We start from the raw sequence: 20,781 nt of genomic DNA on the forward strand, positions 1-20,781 counted from the left end.
GGGGCGACCTGTATTGTAGAATGTATGAAGTAAACTATAGATTCCGTCCACCACTCCCTAAAGGCAACTCAATATAAACATAGTCTGTCTGTAGATATATTATCTACTTATAGTCAATACCACCCACTCCATTTCATCTACGGACAAGTAGACGTCGGCAGGCATTTCAGCCTTATGTTGTGGATATACCACCAATCCGCGCTAAACTTTTGCCTCTTCCTTTTTGATGCGAACAGCAAAGGACTGGTACTACTGGAAAATATTTTTTGAAAGAAAACAAAAGCCTTTATTCTTCGATCATCATCATCATCAGCCCATTAACGTCCCCACTGCTGGGGCACGGGCCTTCCCAACCAACGGCTTAACGTGCCTTCCGAAGCACGGAGGAGCTCGAGATGAAAACTTTTTTTTTGCGGTCACCCATTCTATGACCGGCCTTTGCGAAAGTTGCTTAACTTCAACAATCGCAGACCGAGCGCGTTTACCGCTGCGCCACCGAGCTCCTATTTTTTTCTTATTCGATATTACTAACTAAATAATTAAGTTTTCTTTAGAAATTAACATAATCAAAACAAAAAGTATGACTCAAGGAGATTCGCCATCCCGTCAATCTTGAATGGGATCTCGTCATATTAAGCATAATACGGGATTGATCATGAAAAATTAGACGAAATCAGGCGAGATCGGGATTGATGATTGATGATCACCAATACGCACTAAACGTTTTGTACTCTTCCTTTTTGATGCGAACAGCAAAGGACTGGAACTGTCTGCCGTCGTCTGTTATTCCAACTAGTTATAATATTGGAGTCTTCAAGGCTAGAGTGAATAGACATTTACGTGAACCCTAGACTCTTCTCACTTCGTAACTTACCATCAGGGGCCTGTTTAATAAAACTTACAATTGTAAATTACAACGACAATTTGGTGTTCATTACGTAGCTAATATGAATCTGCAAAATATTTGTGATCACTAACTCCGCAATGTACATCAAATTGTCATTGTAATTTACAATTGTAAGTTTTATTAAACAGGCCCCAGGTGAAATTGTGATCAAATGCGAGCTTATTTATTTAAAAAAAGTTACCTTCGGGGAGCGGTGGAAGGTCAGAACTAGCCAATAAGTCAAGGGTACTTAAATAACTACGTAGCAGTGTATTTCAATTTCCTTATTTACTTGCCTCAGATAGCATTCACCATTTATTTCCGGTTGGATTTCATTGCTTAGCTCAGCCACGGTTAGTTAAGTGACTTAATTAAGTAGGTAAGTATTTTTTGACGTGATATTGTCGATTTGCCCCAGATGGCATTAACCGTACCGGACATCCCCATACGGGACAGCCCCAACCTTGCTCACTGTTCGATTGGGGATCAGAGCCCCTATTTGCTTCGCTGCAGTGGGCTGCACGCGCCCAAATGTATTATAAGTTTTTGATATTGTATGTTATTTTTATTTTATACTAACGCTAGAAATAAGTCATTTACTAACAGATATGAGTCAATGGTTACTTGATATAAAGATTTATTTATTTCTTATTAACTACTTGGCCGGACAAATGGGGAGCACTGAGGGCTGTCACCCGGTATTAGGTAAGTAGGTAGGTACTTATTTATATTACGCGAGCTTTTCTTTACTCTTTAGCGGCTTACCTTACGTGGCAGAGGGGGTGAGGTAGGCGCCCGTTACGAATTGGTGCGGGGGGGAGTGTCACCGTGCTCTACGTAGTATTCTATACGATATTGTGTTTTCCTTCACCGTTACACACGTGCTAAAACAACTTGTAGACTTAATACAAAATTTTAATGAAAGTAAGTACAACTAAAACGATCGTTCAAGCAATATTCTTGGAAAAATTAGCGTAGGTAGCGTAACTAATATATGGTATTGAGAAGTCGTGATTGTTCACTTGGACAGTACTTTTCAATTTCATGGAGTCTAACATGGAGTGATTTAAAAATAACTTCTCACAACGTACTACGCGTACGTCTTACACACGTACGGTCACGAGCATTCTTCTTCTTTGCGAGTCGATGGCGATCGAAGCTAAATTTTTGCTGACCAATAATTGGCCACGCTTACGGCATTGTCAGTGGCTTCGTACAGGTCTTCAATAGTGCAGGTGTTAGGGCACGAGCATTAATATACGTATATGTATACACTTTGTTGGTACCATGTCACATTAACTTTTTTGACAAATTTATTTATTTATTTATCAATGTTCTAGAACTATCTTTACAAGACTATCCCAATACAATAGTTCACTAGAAATATACATAATTATACAAATCTTAAAGTAGGAGCAATTAATTATATAGTACATAGCATGTAACATATAAGGTGACCTTTCGGAATTCGGCTAGGCTACATATAAATATATCAGTCGTATCCTTTCTGCGATCTCATTTTGACTGAAAATTGAACTGTAAGTCTCACTAAATGTCAAATATGTTAGTGCGACAGAGTCCTAAAGTGGGTACATTATATTGCTCATGACTGTACTAGGTATATATTAGGTACGTATCGAATGTTCACGTGTTGGAAGCAAATATTTGGTGATAGGCACTAAGCAGCGGAGTTGCCAGTAGGCACGTTAAGCCGATGGTCCCGGTTACTACTAACTGATGTAAGTAAGTAGTCGTTAAATGAGCCATGTCAGGGGCCCTTGGCGGCTCAATAGTAACCCTGATACCAGGGTTGAGGTTGGTACTCCACCTCACAACCCACACGATAGAAGAAGCGGAGTTGTCGTCCGATTCTGCCAACCAAAACAGACCTTTATCGTTCTCGTGATGGTCATTTATACAATTATTGCATCATTATTACTACCAATAGCTTTTTCTAGTCACTTTTCAATTTTTAAATCATCATCATCATCATCAGCCCATAAACGTCCCCACTGCTGGGGCACGGGCCTTCCCTATGGATGGATAGGGAGATCGGGCCTTAAACCACCACGCGGGCCCAGTGCGGATTGGTGGTTATTAACAACTGAAGAACCGAAGGCCGATGGGGCGGAAAGGTTCTAGAATGGCGACCACGTGTCGGACGACGCTCAGTGGGTAGGTCCGCTATAAGGTGGACCGACGATCTGGTGAAGGTCCCGGGAAGCCGCTGGATGCGGGCAGCGCAGGACCGATGGTTGTGGAAATCCTTAGGGGAATCCTATGCCTCGCAGTGGGCGTCGTACGGCTGATGATGATTATTATATTATGGTCACGAGTTATGTCTCATGATTCATGATTCACCAGAGGACAAAAATAAGGTTCCTAACCTACTCATCTCATTTCGCAACATCTAAATGGACAAATTACGTATATAATGGCCAAGTTGATTGGCCTAAGTGGTCTCCTTCCTTTCCATTCGGCAGTTCAAATCCCATGTTCGTTTCAATGTCGACACTACAAAGGAGACTAGTGACGTATTTCACTACAATAAAGATAAGTGTACGCATTGTCAGTAAATAACGCGATGACGTACTTAATACCTATTGTGACGAGTATACGCGTGCTATAAACAGAACGTGCGCGAGGAAGGGCACCAACGAGGTGGTCTGATATGAAGAAGACGGTAGGCGGTAGCATTATACAGAGAGAGCCACGCAGCACATAGCCGTACCGAGTGGAAAACCATAACCTGTGGTCGCGATCCTCAGCAGTGAGGGAACGACGAAGAAGATAAAACCAATCTCTTAAACCTCCGTAGTTGATGGTAGGGCTGGCAGAGGAAGACCGAGAAGGACTTACGATGACCAAATTGGAGATGTCCTTAGAAAAGGTTTAACACGATCTACTCTGAACCGGCGTGCGTGTATGAAGCGATTGATGAATGTAGAGGAAGCAAGAGAAGAGTGTCAGGATCGAAGCAAATGGAATTCTATAGTATCTGCTTACCCCGGTGGGAAGTGGGCGTGAGTTTATGTATGTATGTATGTGATACCCCCGGCACACCAGAAGCAAGAGCAGGCCAGTAGAAGCGCACAGTTTTAACCGCTTTACAACAGCGTTCATTTATCATAATATTTAATAACATTACAACATAAGCTCACGACGGTTGAGCGGTTACTACTATGTAAGTAAATAGTCGTTACGTGAGCCATGTCAGGGGCCTTTGGCGGCTCAATAGTAACCCTGACATCAGGGTTGATGAGGTAGCAATTCCACCTCAAAACCTACACGGTAGAAGAGAAGACTGTAGCGTAGCGTAAATCATAATAATCCATGTTACCAACATTGGTCGAGCAGGCGCCATAGTCCCCCATAGCCCCCCATAACCCCAGTATCCGGTCCACTAACCCCCAACCCAATAGCCCAGTTCCCTTTGTTCCCATAATCTGCAATAGTCCTACGCGAACCGGGGATTGTCTTTGGGTGCACTCCCATAGTGCATACAGGGATAACCGCCGGTTGGTGTCACACCACATTTAGGTTAAATTGTCTTAAGGGGCCTCTACGTGTTGGCTTCGGTCCCACGCATGCCTTCCAAAAGTCCGGGACTCCATAGTCCCGATATATGGAAATGACAAACATAATAATAAGTAATAAAAAAAGGTGCTATTTCTCACTCAAAATTACAGTCAAACTTACATAATACTACTCACAGTGTACATGTTTCTATTGTGAGAGAGACTGGTGTCCATACTAGACGGAATGCCTGTGTTACGGATCACCAGGCTCTCTTATCCTCCCTATTTTCATAGTACATGGCAAGGCATTGTTATAGAAATAGACTCTTTAAAATTACAGCTATAGGTGTGTGTGTTATACCTTAACCCCTTTCAAGCCCTCCGTAGGTACATTTATTTATGACATGGTTATGTCCTTACGATGGTTGCGCGGCGATCACCTATAATTGGATTATTGTGTTGACTGCCATAGATACACTAACTAGTAACTACCCAAACGACTGAATATATATACCTGTCTATAGACGCTAGCATGGTGTATTTTATATGAGAACCGCTGCGGGCGGTCGCAGGTTCAAACCGCTCTTTTACTACTACTCCTGCAAATAGAATAACTACGATAACTCTACTACTTTACCAGCAATGTATGGTCACGAGTACTAATATGTATACACTTTGCAACCATGTCACATTAACTTTTTTGACAATTTAAACCGTAAGCCTCATTAAATATCAAATATGATAGTGCGACAGGGTTCTAAAGTGGGTACATGATATTGCTCATGACTGTACCTATATTTTATGTGATAGGCAGTAATTTTATCATTAATTTCGTAAGATACTGCATACAAACGTAATTCTTTGATAAATAGTTGACCATACTAAGGTTTTTAGCTTTCGTGTGATAAGGAGAGACTTCCTTGAACGATAGTCGATATTTGAGTTTTGCCCTTTAGGTTATAATGCCCAAGACGACCTTTTAATATACTATCGCAGAGCACCGTGGGTCGTATAGTTTGCGGACGAGTGGAATGCAAAGTTGAAGTATGAACTATTTGCTCATACTTGTATGGCGCGCGTTTCGTGCTCACTTGGCCCTGTCAACCTCTTTCTTCTATTCCACGGGTCAGCGTAGTCATCTCATTGTTTTACTAGCGTGGTTTGTCCCATTGCTGGGCAAAGGCCTCCCCTCTGAGGTTCCACTTCCACCCTGTCCTGAGCGATCACTTTCCAATCCGTCTCAACTCTCAAACGCGTCATCTCTTATATTTTTATTTTATTTTAGTACCTACGTAAGTAGGTACGAAAAGCTGCAAAAGTGCAATCAGTTTCTTGCAAAGTAATAAATTAACTGCACTTAAGACCTCGGTTACCTTGGTTAATAGGCCAATAGGTCTATTACAGAAACGACATGTATTAACCTACAAATATATACCTACAAAAACACCAATTTTATAATTAATGACAAGTAATGGTTCATAATTTCACTACTGTTTACAAATACTTCGCTGAGCCCAGTGACTGAATTTTTGCTGTTTGATTGTACCTCAACAGCTCTGCATGGACCATCGCATCGCGTTACAACATGACTTTACTATTCATTCAGCGACCGGTAAACAAGTAACAAGTTATATCTAAATGTGTAGGATGTGGTATATCGTGGTGGTCATTGTTTCCACTTGTTATGATATCAGTTCCGTGGATGAAGATAACGAACTACGAATATCGGGGGATTACAGAAGTTTATTCAGTATAAGGACTGGGACAAAATAAAAAAAAACTCAGTTCAGTTGCTTCGCTTAACATCCTAGACCATAGACATAGAATAAATAATAACGTAAGTACCTACAGAACGGACACTCCATTGCGGTGCCGCGCCGTTGGATCTCATTTCAATCTAAAGGGCCATAACATCAGTCGTCAAGGAATAAGGGAGCGCGCGGGGTCTTTCTGTCTCCGTCGCACTTACGCGTTAGGCCAGCTGCGCCATAAACCAACACGGGTCTTCGGCGGACCTTCGAATAACATTAAGTAGATTAGAAATGTTTTCTACCAACAACAATTATAGGTATACGCGAGGAAAACTAGCTGGCTACCTGTCACTGTAATATAACTAGAGATCCCTCTCCATATTTTCTACCTACCCTGTGTAGTGAGGTAGAGAGACTTTTAGCAATAAGGTTTTTAAAACTAGGTAACTTACCTATGATTGTTTATCTGTGGCATTTTGTTTTATGCAAGTTTTATGTAAGGCAGTCATAGCGATTTCATATTATTCATATTTAATCTGTATAAAATTTCTTTGTTACAGCGTCAAAATGGGCGACAAAGATGATGCTGCAAGGCGAAAAGAAAAAAATATTTCGATTATTTCAAAATCAACGGATGCGGAAAGAAGATTAAGCGCCTCTAGCACAGGAAGTGTCAAATTAAAAAGAGAACTAGGGCTGTTCTCTGCTGTGAACTTAATTCTCGGAGTGATGATTGGCTCAGGAATATTTGTGTCACCATCATCAGCTTTAGAATACTCAGGATCAGTCGCATTATGCTTGATAATATGGACAATATCTGGAATTATATCTTTATTAGGTGGGTGTAGGTAAGCTTGTTGTTGTTTTTAAATGATGAGTAAATTAGTACAGTCGTTTAGCAAATGCCCAATACCAGGTTTTCATAATTAGTTAATGAGTAAATCATTTAACGACTATTAATGAGCAGAGAAAAAGCTAACGGATTTTTTGACGCTAATTAGTGGACGAATTCACGAACTCTAATAGGACAAATTAGTTAAGGATAAATGAAAAGACTTTTTAATTATGTGACCTTCTGCTTGACAAAAAGATTACTAGAATAATTCACATTTTTAAGTCACAATCTAGATATTCAGAAAATTCCACCTATCAATAGGTACTTACATCAAAATACGTATTATGACCACGCAAAAGAAAGTAAACTATTTTTGTCTTTCTGTGCTTATAAAATAAACATTCCCAAGATTCCCAACAAAATATGGACGTTGAATTATTTTGGAAAGTTGCCAAACCAAATTTAATTCGAAGAAAAACCAAGGCAAAGTCCTACACTTTGAAGACAAAGCAAAATAGCAAGTTGGCAACGCGCATTCCTTTTACATAAGCTAATAAAGACAATATTTTTATTTTTCAGGAGCGCTATCATTTGCAGAATTGGGTACAGTAGTCGGAAAATCAGGAGCAGAATATACTTATTTTCAAGAAGCGTTTGGCAAAATGCATAAATATTGGGGGCCAATGCCTTCATTCCTGTGTGCCTGGATTTATGTCATGATTCTAAGGCCAGCGGAAGTGTCCGTCATTGTTATGACATTCGCTGAATATGCAATGCGCCCTTTCACAGCAGATTTAGATCCAGATAGTAATACCAAAGTCATAAAACTGGCATCTTTATCAGCGTTGTGTAAGTATCATTCATTATTACCTGCATTGGCTATTTTAGTGTAATTTTAAAGCATAGTAACAAATTTTATTATGCTTTTAACGATTCTGAAGTCATTAAATGAATACACTCTTCACTCGGTAAACAATCGGTACATGCATTAAATGAACTGACTCAAAAGATTGAAACGTTGGAATCGATTACTTTCTGATTCTCGATTGTGTTCAGTATAACTACGCAACACTAGTGTCCTCGCCCCGCTCGCTGACAGCAACTGTCAAATTGAAATTAACGGTCGGCTGTTTGCATTGTTTATTTCATTATTTTTATTACAAAATCGTATCTTACGCTGTGTCCAAGTGTAATATTTGTAATTAAAGTGTAAATTAAAAGGGTTTTCATCAAACAAAAAACGTTTTTTGCAGAAATAACCATACCAAGTAAGTAAAAACTTCGATATTTTAATGTTCGGTTTGCTGTTATTTGTTTTTATATATTTTATACAATGAATATTTCAGGATGCCTTGTGACCGCAATGTGGAGACACAGCAAGCCATATCGAGGGAAATAAAAAACATCCAAAGTCGTTGTGTAGAGGCGATAAACATTGTTGAAAATGCTCCTCCTGAGATGAGCATAGCACCTGAAAATGTTACCGGAAAATCGCTTTGTTACGTTGAAGGACTACGAACAGAGCTTCAAAACTCCAATACAGTCATATCAACGGATGACAATCTTCTTACGGCCCAGTTTTTGTGTGATATCAAAGAGAAAACCAATCAAATGCAAGAGGTAGCTGCGTTTTTGAAGGGAGCTATTTATGATGTGGATGCTGAGATAAACAGGTAGGTTAACTCACATTTTTTTTATTTACCCCTAAGGTGTTGAGATAGATCTTAAAAAAAAGAATATAAAATCTTATGTCAACTTTTTATTATTGGATGAAACTTAAGCCATGATAAGGCCACAATTTTACCTATTGGTAAGTGACAAATATACAGTTTATAGTAAACAAGCAAGGAAAAGATAGATGATATACTCAACACACTCAATCTAGTTCTATTTTTGTTAAATAAACATTTATAGTACTGTGTTCATATTTATAGTGTATCACAACACACACAGTATGTAGTGTGAGTGTAGTGTAACACTTTAAATACCAAACAACATTCATACTATAAATGTAGGTAAAATACCTAAACCTTTACCAGAAACATGTAAAAATAGTTTTTTTTTATTACTATTACAGATTGAACGAACAGATCCGTATATCTCAGGAGGCGCGAGCTCGTCCTTTACCACAAAAGCAGTGTGTGCAACCGCAACATATGCAGAAAGCCAAAGAACGCTTCCAGTTATTCAAGAGTGAACTACATAGCCTCATACATTTTTTGTTCCCCGATAAAGCAGTCCCCATGAAGGAACTTATGGCAGTAAGTGTAACCTTTGCGCAAATTCTCTCATATGGGTTGTGAGACCAAGAGCAATAAGTAATAATACTACATATAGAATGGCAACTCTCCACTCCCCACCAGCGACTGAGCTAGGTTTAACTCACCCCCTCCCTCGGTCTTACTTTAGTCTTCAATCGTATGTGTGTTAGATGTTACACACACAGATGTGCAATTCAAGTAACATCAATGTGTTATTGTAAAACAAAGTGTTTTGTATGAAGTGTCCAGGGTGTGCCTGGTAGCAAGAGGCGAACATTTGAAATGTTTCAGTTATCTTTTCTACAGAACACTACAAAGAACATAATAATATAATTCAAAGTTATATTAGTGAGATCAATGACCAACCTCATCAACACTGGTGTCAGAGACTATTGAGCCAATAAAGGCCCCTGAGGCTCATGTAACAACTTCATAATTCCAAGTGACCAGCCTACAATGTCCTAAGAGAACTAGAGATAGGAAAGAGATTTTGCTCCAAAGAGTATGAGACACCTATACACCTGTTATGCAGCTGCACAACTGTGAACTGTCATACACAGTAGGAGCCGGACACTGGGGAGCCATACAATAGACATCTAGGATAATAAAGCTCTTTCCATAAAGGACTGTGAGTCTAATCAAGTGGATCTGGTGGAGGATTTCTGAAGTATGTCTAGTAGAAACTTTGGTCACAATAGATCTTATAAGGCCTCAACATGAACCTTTTTACAAAATAATAAAGTGTAATTTTATTGGTTCTCTTCCTCACGACACTTGGGACTATGGTCACAATAGATCTTATAAGGCCTCACCATGAACCTTTTTACAAAATAATAAAGTATAATTATTGGTTCTCTTTTCCTCATGACACAGATAATAAAAAAGTCTTATTTTTTCAGCATTTGATGGCACAGCAACTAAAGGACGAGTCGTCAGGGTACATCCCCATCACAACAGAAAACTATTGTCTAATAGAATTACTGAGGGAAAGGAATATAGTGACTGTCAATCCATATAATAATATGGAGGTCAAATTGGCTTTGTGATGTTAAATTCTCTATGGAATAATGCTATGTATAGAACGGGAACTCTCCGCCACTAGATTTACCTCACCCCCTCTGGGTCTTCCTACTTCAGTCCAAGTGGCCTTAAGCCGCTAAGAAGTAAGCAGGAGCACACACTGACTGTCTGTCTCGCTCGCATTTACGCTTGAAGAGATTTTTGTATAGAGTACCTGAGGTGTGCCTGTACCTACTTTAAATGTTAATAATTGTTAAACTATGGACCAAGTTATTATTAGTAATAGAAAATGTTTTTATTGAGATGCTGATGTGTTTTAATGATTAATAAAAGTATTTTTAGATATATAACAAGTCTTATTTATTAGTTAGTATATAAGCATTAAACCTATACAATTTTGCAGATAGTCGCGCAGCGCATTAAAAACCTTGATGTTTTCCATGACACTCGGTCAAATTTTATAAAATATGTTCAAAAATACTGATGTTCTAATTATTAAGTAATAAGTAAATTCATATTTCTCATTCTTTTATATTCATTTTTTATTTATATTTGCCAGTTAAGGGTAAATAAGGACTGCTTTGATATCTAAATTACTATTTCGTAGACTAATTTATGATGATGAAAAATTATACGGTCGAATTGAGAACCTCCTCCTTTTTTGAAGTCGGTAAAAAACAAATATGACTAAGTTGTTGTAAAAAAATCATACTCTCCAGGCTGTATCTCAAAAATATAGCTAGACAGTCAAAATTTTCACAAATTAGGTAAGTATGTATTTCTGGTGCTGCAAAAAAATACTAAAAATAAAATAAATATTTAAGGGGGGCTCCCATACAGAAAACGCGTTTTGTTTTGCCTGTTTTTGCTCGATATCAATAAAGGCAACAGGTACGCAATATGAAATTTGTATAGGTACCTACTTTACCTAGTCAATGCTACGGAACTGGACCCCGATACCGACCCCGCCGGCGTGGTTGACGATTTCCCTCAATCAGCGCTTATCGCTATCGACCCACTCGGGTCGATTAATTCTTTCAAATATTTTTTTCCTCTCAGACGACGCCCTGATCCGAGGTTCGCGACCAACTGGGCACCCTCAGGACTGTTGTCTTAAACGTTGCGCTCCCCATTTATCCGGCCAAGTACTAAATGCCATCTGCGGCGGCAAATCTACAATAAGTCACGTCAAAAAAAAGCTACGGAACCCTTCGTGCGCGATTCCGACTCTCACTTGGCTGTGTTTTTTTTTTAATACTAAGTTGTCATATTTCATTTGTTTCAGTTGTAATGACGTACATCAACATAACTAGTGTGAAGCTGTTTGTGAAGGTTCAGAATGTGTTTGGTATTTGCAAAGTGGCGGCCTGTCTCATTGTAATTGGAGGAGGGATATACGAGATTTGTAAAGGTAAAGATATCAATTTTACCATAGGAACTCGTATCAAACTGCCTGCAATTTGTTTGGCGATAACTTGCCGGTTGTAACGTTGAAGTAGTTCAACCCTTTTTTTAACGTTGGGAAATGCGTTACGCATACCACGCTCCCGCCGGGGGTGGGGGGAGTGGTTATTTACTTTATTTATTTATTTAGAAAAAAATATACATTGTAACATAACAGAAAAATCCACAGCTGTTACAAAGTTTCTCTTAAAAATTACATAACATACGTGACACACAAAATAAAATTAAAATAAAAATTATTCCCGAATGGAGCTTATAGCCATCATGCTTTCAAAAGTCTTCTCACATTCCTTCATCAAACATGCTATCGAACTAACAAACAAATCACAATGTGGCGCTGATTCAAGAACGGAGGAGAGCAGCGAGATAGCGCGCGGCACGGGGGATTGCTGGTTATGTGGGACCATAGAGTAAGGAATAATACTACGTATAGAACGGCAACTCTCCGCTACCCATTAGCGTCTGAGCTTGGTTTACCTTACCCTCCGAGGCTGGAATCGAACCCATGACACCAGTGAATGTGACGTAAATCAATCGTTCTCCGAACAGGGTTGTCACGGATTACTACGACAGATGGCGAAATTCGTCTTTAATCATCTCCCTAGCATTATCCCGTTTTTCACGGGGTCCGCTTACCTAACCTGAAGATTTGACAGGTCCGGTTTTTACAGAAGCGACTGCCTGTCTGACCTTCCAACCTACGAAGGGAAAGCCAGCTCAATACAGGTTAGGTCACATACCTCCGAAAATTCATTTCCCGGGAATGTGGGTTTCATTTATGATCCAAACATGAATTCGAAAACAAATTCGCCAATCATTGGTTTAGGCCTGTGCTGGATTCGAATCTGCGACCTCAAAGTGAGAGGTAAGCGTTCTACCAACTGGGCTACCACGGCTCTGTTCCGTCTTTAATAGAGTATTTAATTCACATTGCAGGGAACACGGCGCACTTGCAGAAGGGGTTCGAGGGCAGCACGACGAGCGCGGGGGGCATAGCCCTAGCGCTGTACTCCGGACTGTGGGCCTACGACGGGTGGAACAGCGTTACCGTTGTCACTGAGGAGATTATCAACCCTGGCGTGTGAGTGTCTCGAAGAGGACAGAGAATTGTATGTCGCCTAGTGCGAAAGAGACGCGAAACGCAGCTAACCCTATCACAGGCTTCGGTCTTTTTGGGTTGTTACTGTAACACTGCATTTAAAAACAAGTTATCCCTTGGATCTGTTTTGGATAGTGGTATTATATAGTCTATGTACACTATGAACGCATATTTATGGAACACGAAGTAGGGTCCACGTAATCCCAGCGTCGTGGTTCACGCCGCGACTTGTGGTGAGTGAGGCCCTTTTATCTCAGGACGTCCACCACCACCTTACGATCATTTCGACGAACATCCGTTTTGTTCTTTTTTTGTAATTGTTTTGTAAAGATTTTAAAATGATCACACACTTGTTTTATGTGGCCTCCTTTTATAATAAAATATTTCTATTCTATTCTTTCTCCCCCAGGAACGTCCCCCTGAGCATATCAATCGCAGTGCCGGTGATAACAGCTCTGTACGTGTTCATGAATGTGGCGTACATGACAGTGTTGTCATATGCGGACATGACGTCAGTGCCGGCGGTGGCTGTGGAGTTCGGCCGCCGGGTGCTCGGCCCCGCCAGCTTCTTGATACCGCTAGGCGTGGCAGTCTCCACCTTCGGGTGCGCTATGAGCGTGCAGTTCGGTGTTACCAGGTAACTAGATTTATCGGTCTATCTAAGCATGGTATAAGAAGATATGCTCAATCTTATGACAAGCCGCCATTGGTAGCCCATTGATGACGTAAGTGTTACCATTCAAGTGGTATCTCCAACATTCCAAGGACGCAAATTTTATTGTTGAAAGTTAAGTGAATTACGGACTAATGTATTTATTTACTATTATTTATCACATATATACATAACATACCTATATAACATAAATAGCCTATATACGTCCCACTGCTGGGCACAGGCCTCCTCTCAATCAACCGGAGAGGGTATGGAGCATACTCCACCACGCTGCTCCACTGCGGGTTGGTGGAGGTGTTTTTACGGCTAATAGCCGGGACGAACGGCTTAACGTGCCCTCCGAAGCACGGAATCAACTTACTTTTTCGGACAATCAGGTGATTCAAGCCTGAAAAGTCCTTACCAAACAAAGGACAGTCTCAAAGTGATTTCGACAATGTCCTCATCAGGAATCGAACCCGGACCTCCAGATCGTGAGCCTAACGCTCCTACCACTAGACCACGGAGGCTGTTATCACATATATAATAATCATTAAATCTGTACGTAAATCTTTTACTAAAAGTAAAACATTTCCTGGTACTAGAGTACATTTACCATTGACTTGTCTGTCATGGATGTACCATTAGGGATGTAGACGAGCTTATGTTATGTGTTTTAATTTATTTCCAGAGTGTGCTACTCGGCCGCGCAGGGTGGCCATATGTTGGAGTTGTTTTCGTACGTCAACATCAAACGAATGACGCCGGCACCCGCCGTCGCTTTCCAGGTAAAAAAATATTTAAATATTTTGTATTTTATTATTATTTTTCTGTTCTTTTTACGTTTCTGTTAATATGTCATTTCGTGTAAGTTTATATCTTTTCCTACTGTTTTTGTATTGTTACTGTGGCGCTCTCTAATAATGATTCTTTCTTTCTTAAAAAAATATTATTTACATTCGTATACTTGACCGTTCAAAACTAATACTAACTTGTTGAAGTTTATACTTACAAAGAGAAAATTTAGTAGAAAATGTGTGACTCGGACGGGACTTAAACCCGCAGCTCTTGTCAAGCCGGGACGAGCGTTTAATTGCTTGTATTCCCGGGTGTGTCGTAAAATCTAATCCTTCTATTCACATAGCCTATTACGTCCCACTGCTGGGCACAGACCTCCCCTCAAACCTACACCAGGTTGGTCCAGTCCGGGTTGATAGAGGCGTTTGGGTTAGCTGCCCGGAACCAACGGCTAAACGTGCCTTCCGAAGCACGAAATCATTTTACTTTTTCGGACAATCAGGTGATTCAAGTTATACCTCTCATTTTCTTATGTTCGGTCCGGGTTCGATTCCCGATGGGGACATTGTTGAAATCACTTTGTGAGACTGTCCTTTGTTTGGTAAGGACTTTGCAGGCTTGAGTCATCTGATTGTCCGAAAAGTAAGATTAGTCCTTGCTTTCAGGCGCGTTAAGCCGTAAAAAACACCTACACAAACCCGTAGTGGAGCAGCGTGGTGGAGTATGCTCCATAGATCATCAGGTTGATTGAGGGGAGGCCTGTGCCCAGCAGCGGCACGTATATAGGCTGTTCATGTTATGTTATTTTGTGTACGTCACGAGCATTAATATGTATACACTTTGGTACCATGTCACTTTAACTTTTTTGACAAATTGAACTGTAAGTCTCACTAAATGTCAAATATGTTAGTGCGACAGAGTCCTAAAGTGGGTATATTTTATTGCTCATGACTGTACTACGTTTTTACCTGTGTTTTTTCTTGATTACTTTGACATAAAAATATGTTTAAAAGTATTTTTGTATATTTTTCCAGGCCTTCCTGACAGCGATATTCATATCAGTGGGCAACATTAAGACTCTAATCGAATTCGCGAGTTGGTTCCTGTGGTTCTTTTACGGGTTGGCGATGGTTGCGCTGCTGGTTCTTCGTAAAACCCAGCCGGACAAACACAGGCCTTACCGGGTGCCGACAGTTGTACCGTGTTTTGTCTTACTAGTGGCTATATTCCTGTCAATCCTGCCGATAGTCCACGACCCCTCGCTGAAGTACCTCATGGCAGTGGGGTTTATAGTCATGGGTGTTGCTGTCTACACCGTCTTCGTTTATTACAAGAAAACTCCTACTAGGTTATTGAGTAAGTATTGTTTTGTAGTAAAACTAGCTTACATACATAAACAGCCTATATACGTCCCACTGTTGGGCACAGGCCTCCCCTCAATCAACCGGAGGGGGTATGGAGCATACTCCACCACGCTGCTCCAATGCGGGTTGGTGGCGGTGTTTTTACGGCTAATAGCCGGGACCAACGGCTTAACGTGCCCTCCGAAGCACTGAATCATCTTACTTTTTCGGACAATCAGGTGATTCAAGCCTGAAAAATCCTTACCAAACAAAGGGACAGTCTCACAAAGTGATTTCGACAATGTCCTCATCGGGAATCGAACCCGGACCGAACATAAGAAAATGAGAGGTATAATTTGAAAAAAAAAACAAAGGACTGTCTCACAAAATAATTTACACAACGAAAATCGAACCCGGACCTCCAGATCGTGAGCCTAGCGCTCTAACCACTAGACCACGGAGGCTGTCAACTTACTTGCGGAGGCTGTAACCCTTACTTCATATTAAAACTAAAAGTTTCTACATTATTTTTGTTTTTTATCGCACTCAGCCGTGCTTAGGGAAACTCACAAAGAGAAAATTACATCGAAAAGCCTGACCCAGACGGGACTTGTACCCGCAGTTCTTGTCAAGTCCGGACGCGCGTGTTAACCATTACTCAAATAAATTACCCACGACTTATGTTTTTTATTTACTTTGCAAGGCTTTTAGTGGAAGATTTAGTTTTAATGATTTTTATATATGTGACAAGCAATAGTAATTAAGTACTTACGAAAGTCAGTAATTCATTTAATTTTCAAAGATACCAATTTAACGGTAACATTCATGTAACACTTACGTCATCAAAAGGCTAGCAATGGTGGCTTTTTATGGATTTGAGCATACCTTGTTTACCATGATCATAGTGACGTCCCATCCTTAACGCTCGTTTTTTTTTTCAGAAAAGATATCATTCCTCACACAAGTGATGTTTGAGAGCGTGCCGCCAAGCTCGAGACAAGACTGAGCATCAATTTAGATATAAGATTAGGTACTTTTATTTGTAAATCTATATTATATAATAAAACATATCAAAGAATGCTTGTGTTTTAAATAATACAATACAAAAACGCTTTATTGCACTTATAAACACAACACTAAAAACAATTACAAATGTGTCAGGAGAAGTACAATCGGCGGCCGTCAAACCGTCAGTTAACCGTCTGCTGCAAAACAAAAAGGAGGGCTATTTGTATCTTCGATTCTTATCGTGTGGGTTGTGTGGTGGAATACCAGCCTCATTAACCAGGGTTGTGATTGAGCCGCCAAAGGCCCCTGACATGTTATGTGTAGTATGTTATGTCCTGTTATGTATATGTACGTCTTTGTTCCCTCCTAACTTCTAAACCACTTAAGCTAGACTAGGAATGCCCGTGGTCGTATACCAATCTGTCCTAAGAGTTAGCTTACCACAGCATACGACCACGGTTATACCCTAAACATCACTATTCGGAAGAAATTCTGAATAATATTTTCTTGTTTCATACTTTTTAGAGAGTGTTTTTCCGAAGTCAAGTTTTAGTTTAATAGCCACTGTGGTCCTGTGGTATACCGGCTTGAAGTTATGGAAAAAAATACCATTGATTGAAAGAGTAACTATTGTTACTGAATAAATATACTTACTTTTGAGTTTGTAATTTTTTCAAACAATTGTAGCGCCGTGCCGCCCATAGACCTTCGACAAACTGGAGGTGCTGGCAGATGTGGACCTTTAGGTAGGACACAAGAAAAACAAGAAAATCTTGGTAACTTCTCTATTTATTTTCGACAGAAACAACTTTTAAACAGATAATTGATGTGATACTCATAATTATAATTGATTCAAAAATACATTTATATTTATAACCATTTGAAGTAATAGCTACTAATTTGAATAAGTATAAGATATAATATCATTTTTGTAAATATTTTGTTTTTGACATCATTTTATGATGGTCGAATGCATTCACACGAGCTTACAAACTATAGTGGTAACTTAATAACTAATGCACCTTTGGCGTCGACTAAGCCGCGTTTCCACTAGGCGATAGTTGACGGACGACATTTATCGAACGACATATACATGTCGATATCGGACGACATAGGCTATTGACAACTTACCCTAGTCAAATGGGCCATCAACGAAAGAATTATAATATGGAATTGTTATGAAAATATAGGCGTGTGACGTCATCAATAAAAGCGGTCAAACGTCGTACTCATAGTTACTTAATTTATAAACAAGTCAAAAAGAAAAATGAGATTGTTCTGTGATCGTTTTCGACTGGTTTCTAATTCTAGACTAGCATTATAATTGTAATTTATCGTTGACCCAGTCAAATACTCTATTATCATATACCTAGATGAAAAGTCTGGCGACACATCTCGCCCGACAAGTGTCGCCTAGTGGAGGCGATGCTTCATACACTAACAATAAATAAACAATTTCAACTCAAAACAATTTGTTCTAAAACTTAAAGATCATTGGTATTCGAACTAAATTAAAAATATATTTAAAATCAGTAAGAACAAAATAAAGAAAAAGTTTATATGCAACATGCCAACAAATACCTGAGAATACTTTTCTTAATTTTGTCCATCGTATCTAAGATCTTTTTTGTTTATCAGATAAGATGAAAAAAATAAGAAAAGGAAAATACTTTTTAGGCAACATACCAACAAATGTTTGATAATACTTAATAGGTAATTCTTAGAATCATCTTACATAATTATTGCATTATAGGTAGATTTAATACAGTGGTAAAAAATGTGATTCTATAGATTTACCAATACGAAGCTCATTACATCACATTGAAGGAAATAATTCTACTGTGGCACGATTTTTCCATCGCGTCATCATAAATAATATATCAAATTCCGAGTATAAATGTATGCTTCGCGCTCGACTTGGCGGGGGCACTGCCGTGCCCCCCCGATTCCCATACGGACAGCGCCACTACGGTCGTAAATGGAACTAAAGTATATATTTGTCACCGTAAAATTGTAAATAACGTTAGATTATAATCTATCTCGCGAGATTGTGAACTGTCGAATAATTATGAATCGTATCATATTGCTTACAATTTAACGTATTATTTTTCGGTAGATTATAATTTATCGGTATACAATTTTACGGTGACATATCCAAGAGAACTGTAAACCGGCGAGCATCCATGAAGTCTTTGATGAGAGTGGAAAAAGCGAAAGTGGTGTGTCAGGATCGTAGTAAGTGGGATATTATAATCTCTGCCTACCCCAACGGCAAGTAGACGTGATCTTACGTATGTACGGCCACGAGCATTAATATGTATACACTTTGGTACCATGTCACATTAACTTTTTTGACAAATTGAACTGTAAGTCTCACTAAATGTCAAATATGTTAGTGCGACAGAGTCCTAAAATGGGTACATTATATTGCTCAGTACGTATGTATGTAAATATCTATAATTATATTTTTATATTGCGAAGAAGGATATGACAATAAATTCTCGCTTAAACCACTGCTTTACCTACTCTATAATATTCAAGGACTATCTAACTCGCTTTATTAATTCTCATCATATTGTACGTGTACGATAAGTATATTACCTAATGCTAAAGTATGTTCAAAGCATAATGTAAGGTCTCAAATGCAGTAATAGTAATTATCTTATTTATTATTCTTAATTTAGGCCAGTGTTTATCGGGTTTTTACCCAAACACCGGGTTTAAAACCCAGGTGGTTTCCCCGTCTACAACAATATGTATAAGCTACGCTACGCTGTGCGGTACTTGAAAAACTAGTCAAATGAGATTTTTTTTACGAAACGTCAATATTCTATATTTGTATGGAAATACTGTCGTGTGATGTCAGCAATAAAAATGGTCAACGGTCGTACTCATTTTGAAATTCGAAAGTATGATTTTTGATTATTTTAAATAGACTTCTATTTCTGGATAAGCATTTTATTATTTATATTTGACCTAGTCAAATATAATTCTAAAGCTCGTTTTGTGATGAATTATTTTAATTTTTAATTTATTATAAGACTTGAGGAACTGAAGGAAGCATTTAACTACCATGTCTAACATTATCCCTATAATAAATTGTACAAATTGTACATCAGAGTACCTAGTCAACTAGATAACTTAGCTAGATTGGGTGTAAACAGCATATAGTAGAGACAATGAAGGATTTCTTATTTCCCAGGTCCAATTTTGATCTTTTTCTTTTCTAGGGGTAGATTTTTATGTCATTAATCAAACTTTATTTATATGATCGAAATATTTGTTATATAAATGATATAAAAATACTACCCCTAAAAGAAAAAAATCTAAATGAAATCTCCGGCTTTATCGACTCCACGATTAATATCTAACTTTTAATAACGTTATATTCCGATGTCGCAAGAGTCCGGTAATATCATTTGAAGGTGTGGTAATTCTGGGTAAATATGTGAAGACGAATTAACCATCACGTCCGCTCACCTAACGACTGCCAGACCTTCCATCCCACGAAGGGAAACCTAGCCTAATACGGGTTAGGTCACATACTTCAAAAACGCATTTCTCGGGAATACGGGCTTTGCAGAAGTTGTTTGCGCTTAGGTACCTATCTATTCATGTCATGCTCACGTGCCCTCACTGTGCGCGGGAGTTCACTGTAAAGATAGGCTATACATAAGCCATCTTCGGGCGTATCAGCGTCGTGCCGACTAGGAGTCGAAGTGGTCGCCATGGGCGAAATCGGTCGGAGATCATCAGTCATTCATGTCATGTTTATGCTTTGACGTCTGAAGGGGAGTGGAGTCCAGTGATCATTTTCATCAACTCTAAGGATTTCTCGCCTTCACAGTTGTGTTGGTATTGTGGTTAAACATGTGCGGGTTGGGCGGCCGGGCGCGGCGGCCCCTGGTGTCAGAGGTACGCCACAAATAGTAGCATGGACAGCAGCAGCAGGGATACACCGCCCACGCCTAGCCGGGTGGAGCTGGAGAGGATACCCTTCCCTGCAATAGATTATTTTATTTATTAAGTACTACTACCCAAAAAAAGATAAGAAAATGACAGGTATAACTTAAAATAAAATTAGATAGCGTCTGCAGGAATTAGCACCAGTATGGAGAAATGTCTAAATTAAGGAACACTCATCAG

At 39.4% G+C, this 20,781-nt stretch overlaps 3 protein-coding genes across 4 annotated transcripts in view; 2 read left to right on the plus strand and 1 right to left on the minus strand.

Moving 5' to 3' along the window:
* Positions 1-16,724, plus strand: part of LOC126374863 (b(0,+)-type amino acid transporter 1-like) — a 29,878-nt gene extending 13,154 nt beyond the window's left edge. The window contains exons 2-9 of one of the 2 annotated variants that reach the window (XM_050021624.1): positions 6,716-6,993; positions 7,570-7,839; positions 11,557-11,682; positions 12,672-12,816; positions 13,244-13,471; positions 14,178-14,274; positions 15,319-15,640; positions 16,569-16,724. In XM_050021624.1, the coding sequence (XP_049877581.1) occupies positions 6,716-6,993; positions 7,570-7,839; positions 11,557-11,682; positions 12,672-12,816; positions 13,244-13,471; positions 14,178-14,274; positions 15,319-15,640; positions 16,569-16,633 (1,531 nt within the window). In that variant the 3' untranslated portion in view covers positions 16,634-16,724. Of the gene's footprint in view, positions 1-6,715; positions 7,004-7,569; positions 7,840-11,556; positions 11,683-12,671; positions 12,817-13,243; positions 13,472-14,177; positions 14,275-15,318; positions 15,641-16,568 lie in introns of those variants that run through there. The other variant, XM_050021626.1, reaches the window with a different exon arrangement.
* LOC126374884 (uncharacterized) lies at positions 7,927-10,624 on the plus strand. The gene is made up of 4 exons (XM_050021654.1): positions 7,927-8,258; positions 8,337-8,663; positions 9,068-9,251; positions 10,151-10,624. The coding sequence occupies exons 2-4, from the start codon at positions 8,338-8,340 to the stop codon at positions 10,295-10,297; spliced, it is 657 nt and encodes a 218-aa protein (XP_049877611.1). The 5' UTR covers positions 7,927-8,258; position 8,337; the 3' UTR covers positions 10,298-10,624.
* A 682-nt stretch (positions 16,725-17,406) lies between the features above and the next one.
* LOC126374887 (uncharacterized) overlaps positions 17,407-20,781 on the minus strand; it is a 44,627-nt gene continuing 41,252 nt past the window's right edge. Inside the window, exon 7 of the mRNA XM_050021659.1 lies at positions 17,407-20,636. Within this exon, the coding sequence (XP_049877616.1) occupies positions 20,545-20,636 (92 nt within the window). The 3' untranslated portion in view covers positions 17,407-20,544. The remainder of the gene's footprint in view (positions 20,637-20,781) is intronic.

The sequence above is a fragment of the Pectinophora gossypiella genome, chromosome 18 (genome assembly GCF_024362695.1).
Source record: "Pectinophora gossypiella chromosome 18, ilPecGoss1.1, whole genome shotgun sequence".
In the NCBI taxonomy this organism is placed as follows: domain Eukaryota; kingdom Metazoa; phylum Arthropoda; class Insecta; order Lepidoptera; family Gelechiidae; genus Pectinophora; species Pectinophora gossypiella.

Excerpts from the sequence above, each read along its gene's own strand:
- LOC126374884 (XM_050021654.1), top strand. The coding sequence starts at position 8,338 with ATGCCTTGTGACCGCAATGTGGAGACACAGCAAGCCATATCGAGGGAA. Across the intron at positions 8,664-9,067 it reads GTGGATGCTGAGATAAACAG|ATTGAACGAACAGATCCGTA; the intron begins GTAGGTTAACTC and ends TTACTATTACAG. Across the intron at positions 9,252-10,150 it reads CCATGAAGGAACTTATGGCA|CATTTGATGGCACAGCAACT; the intron begins GTAAGTGTAACC and ends TTATTTTTTCAG.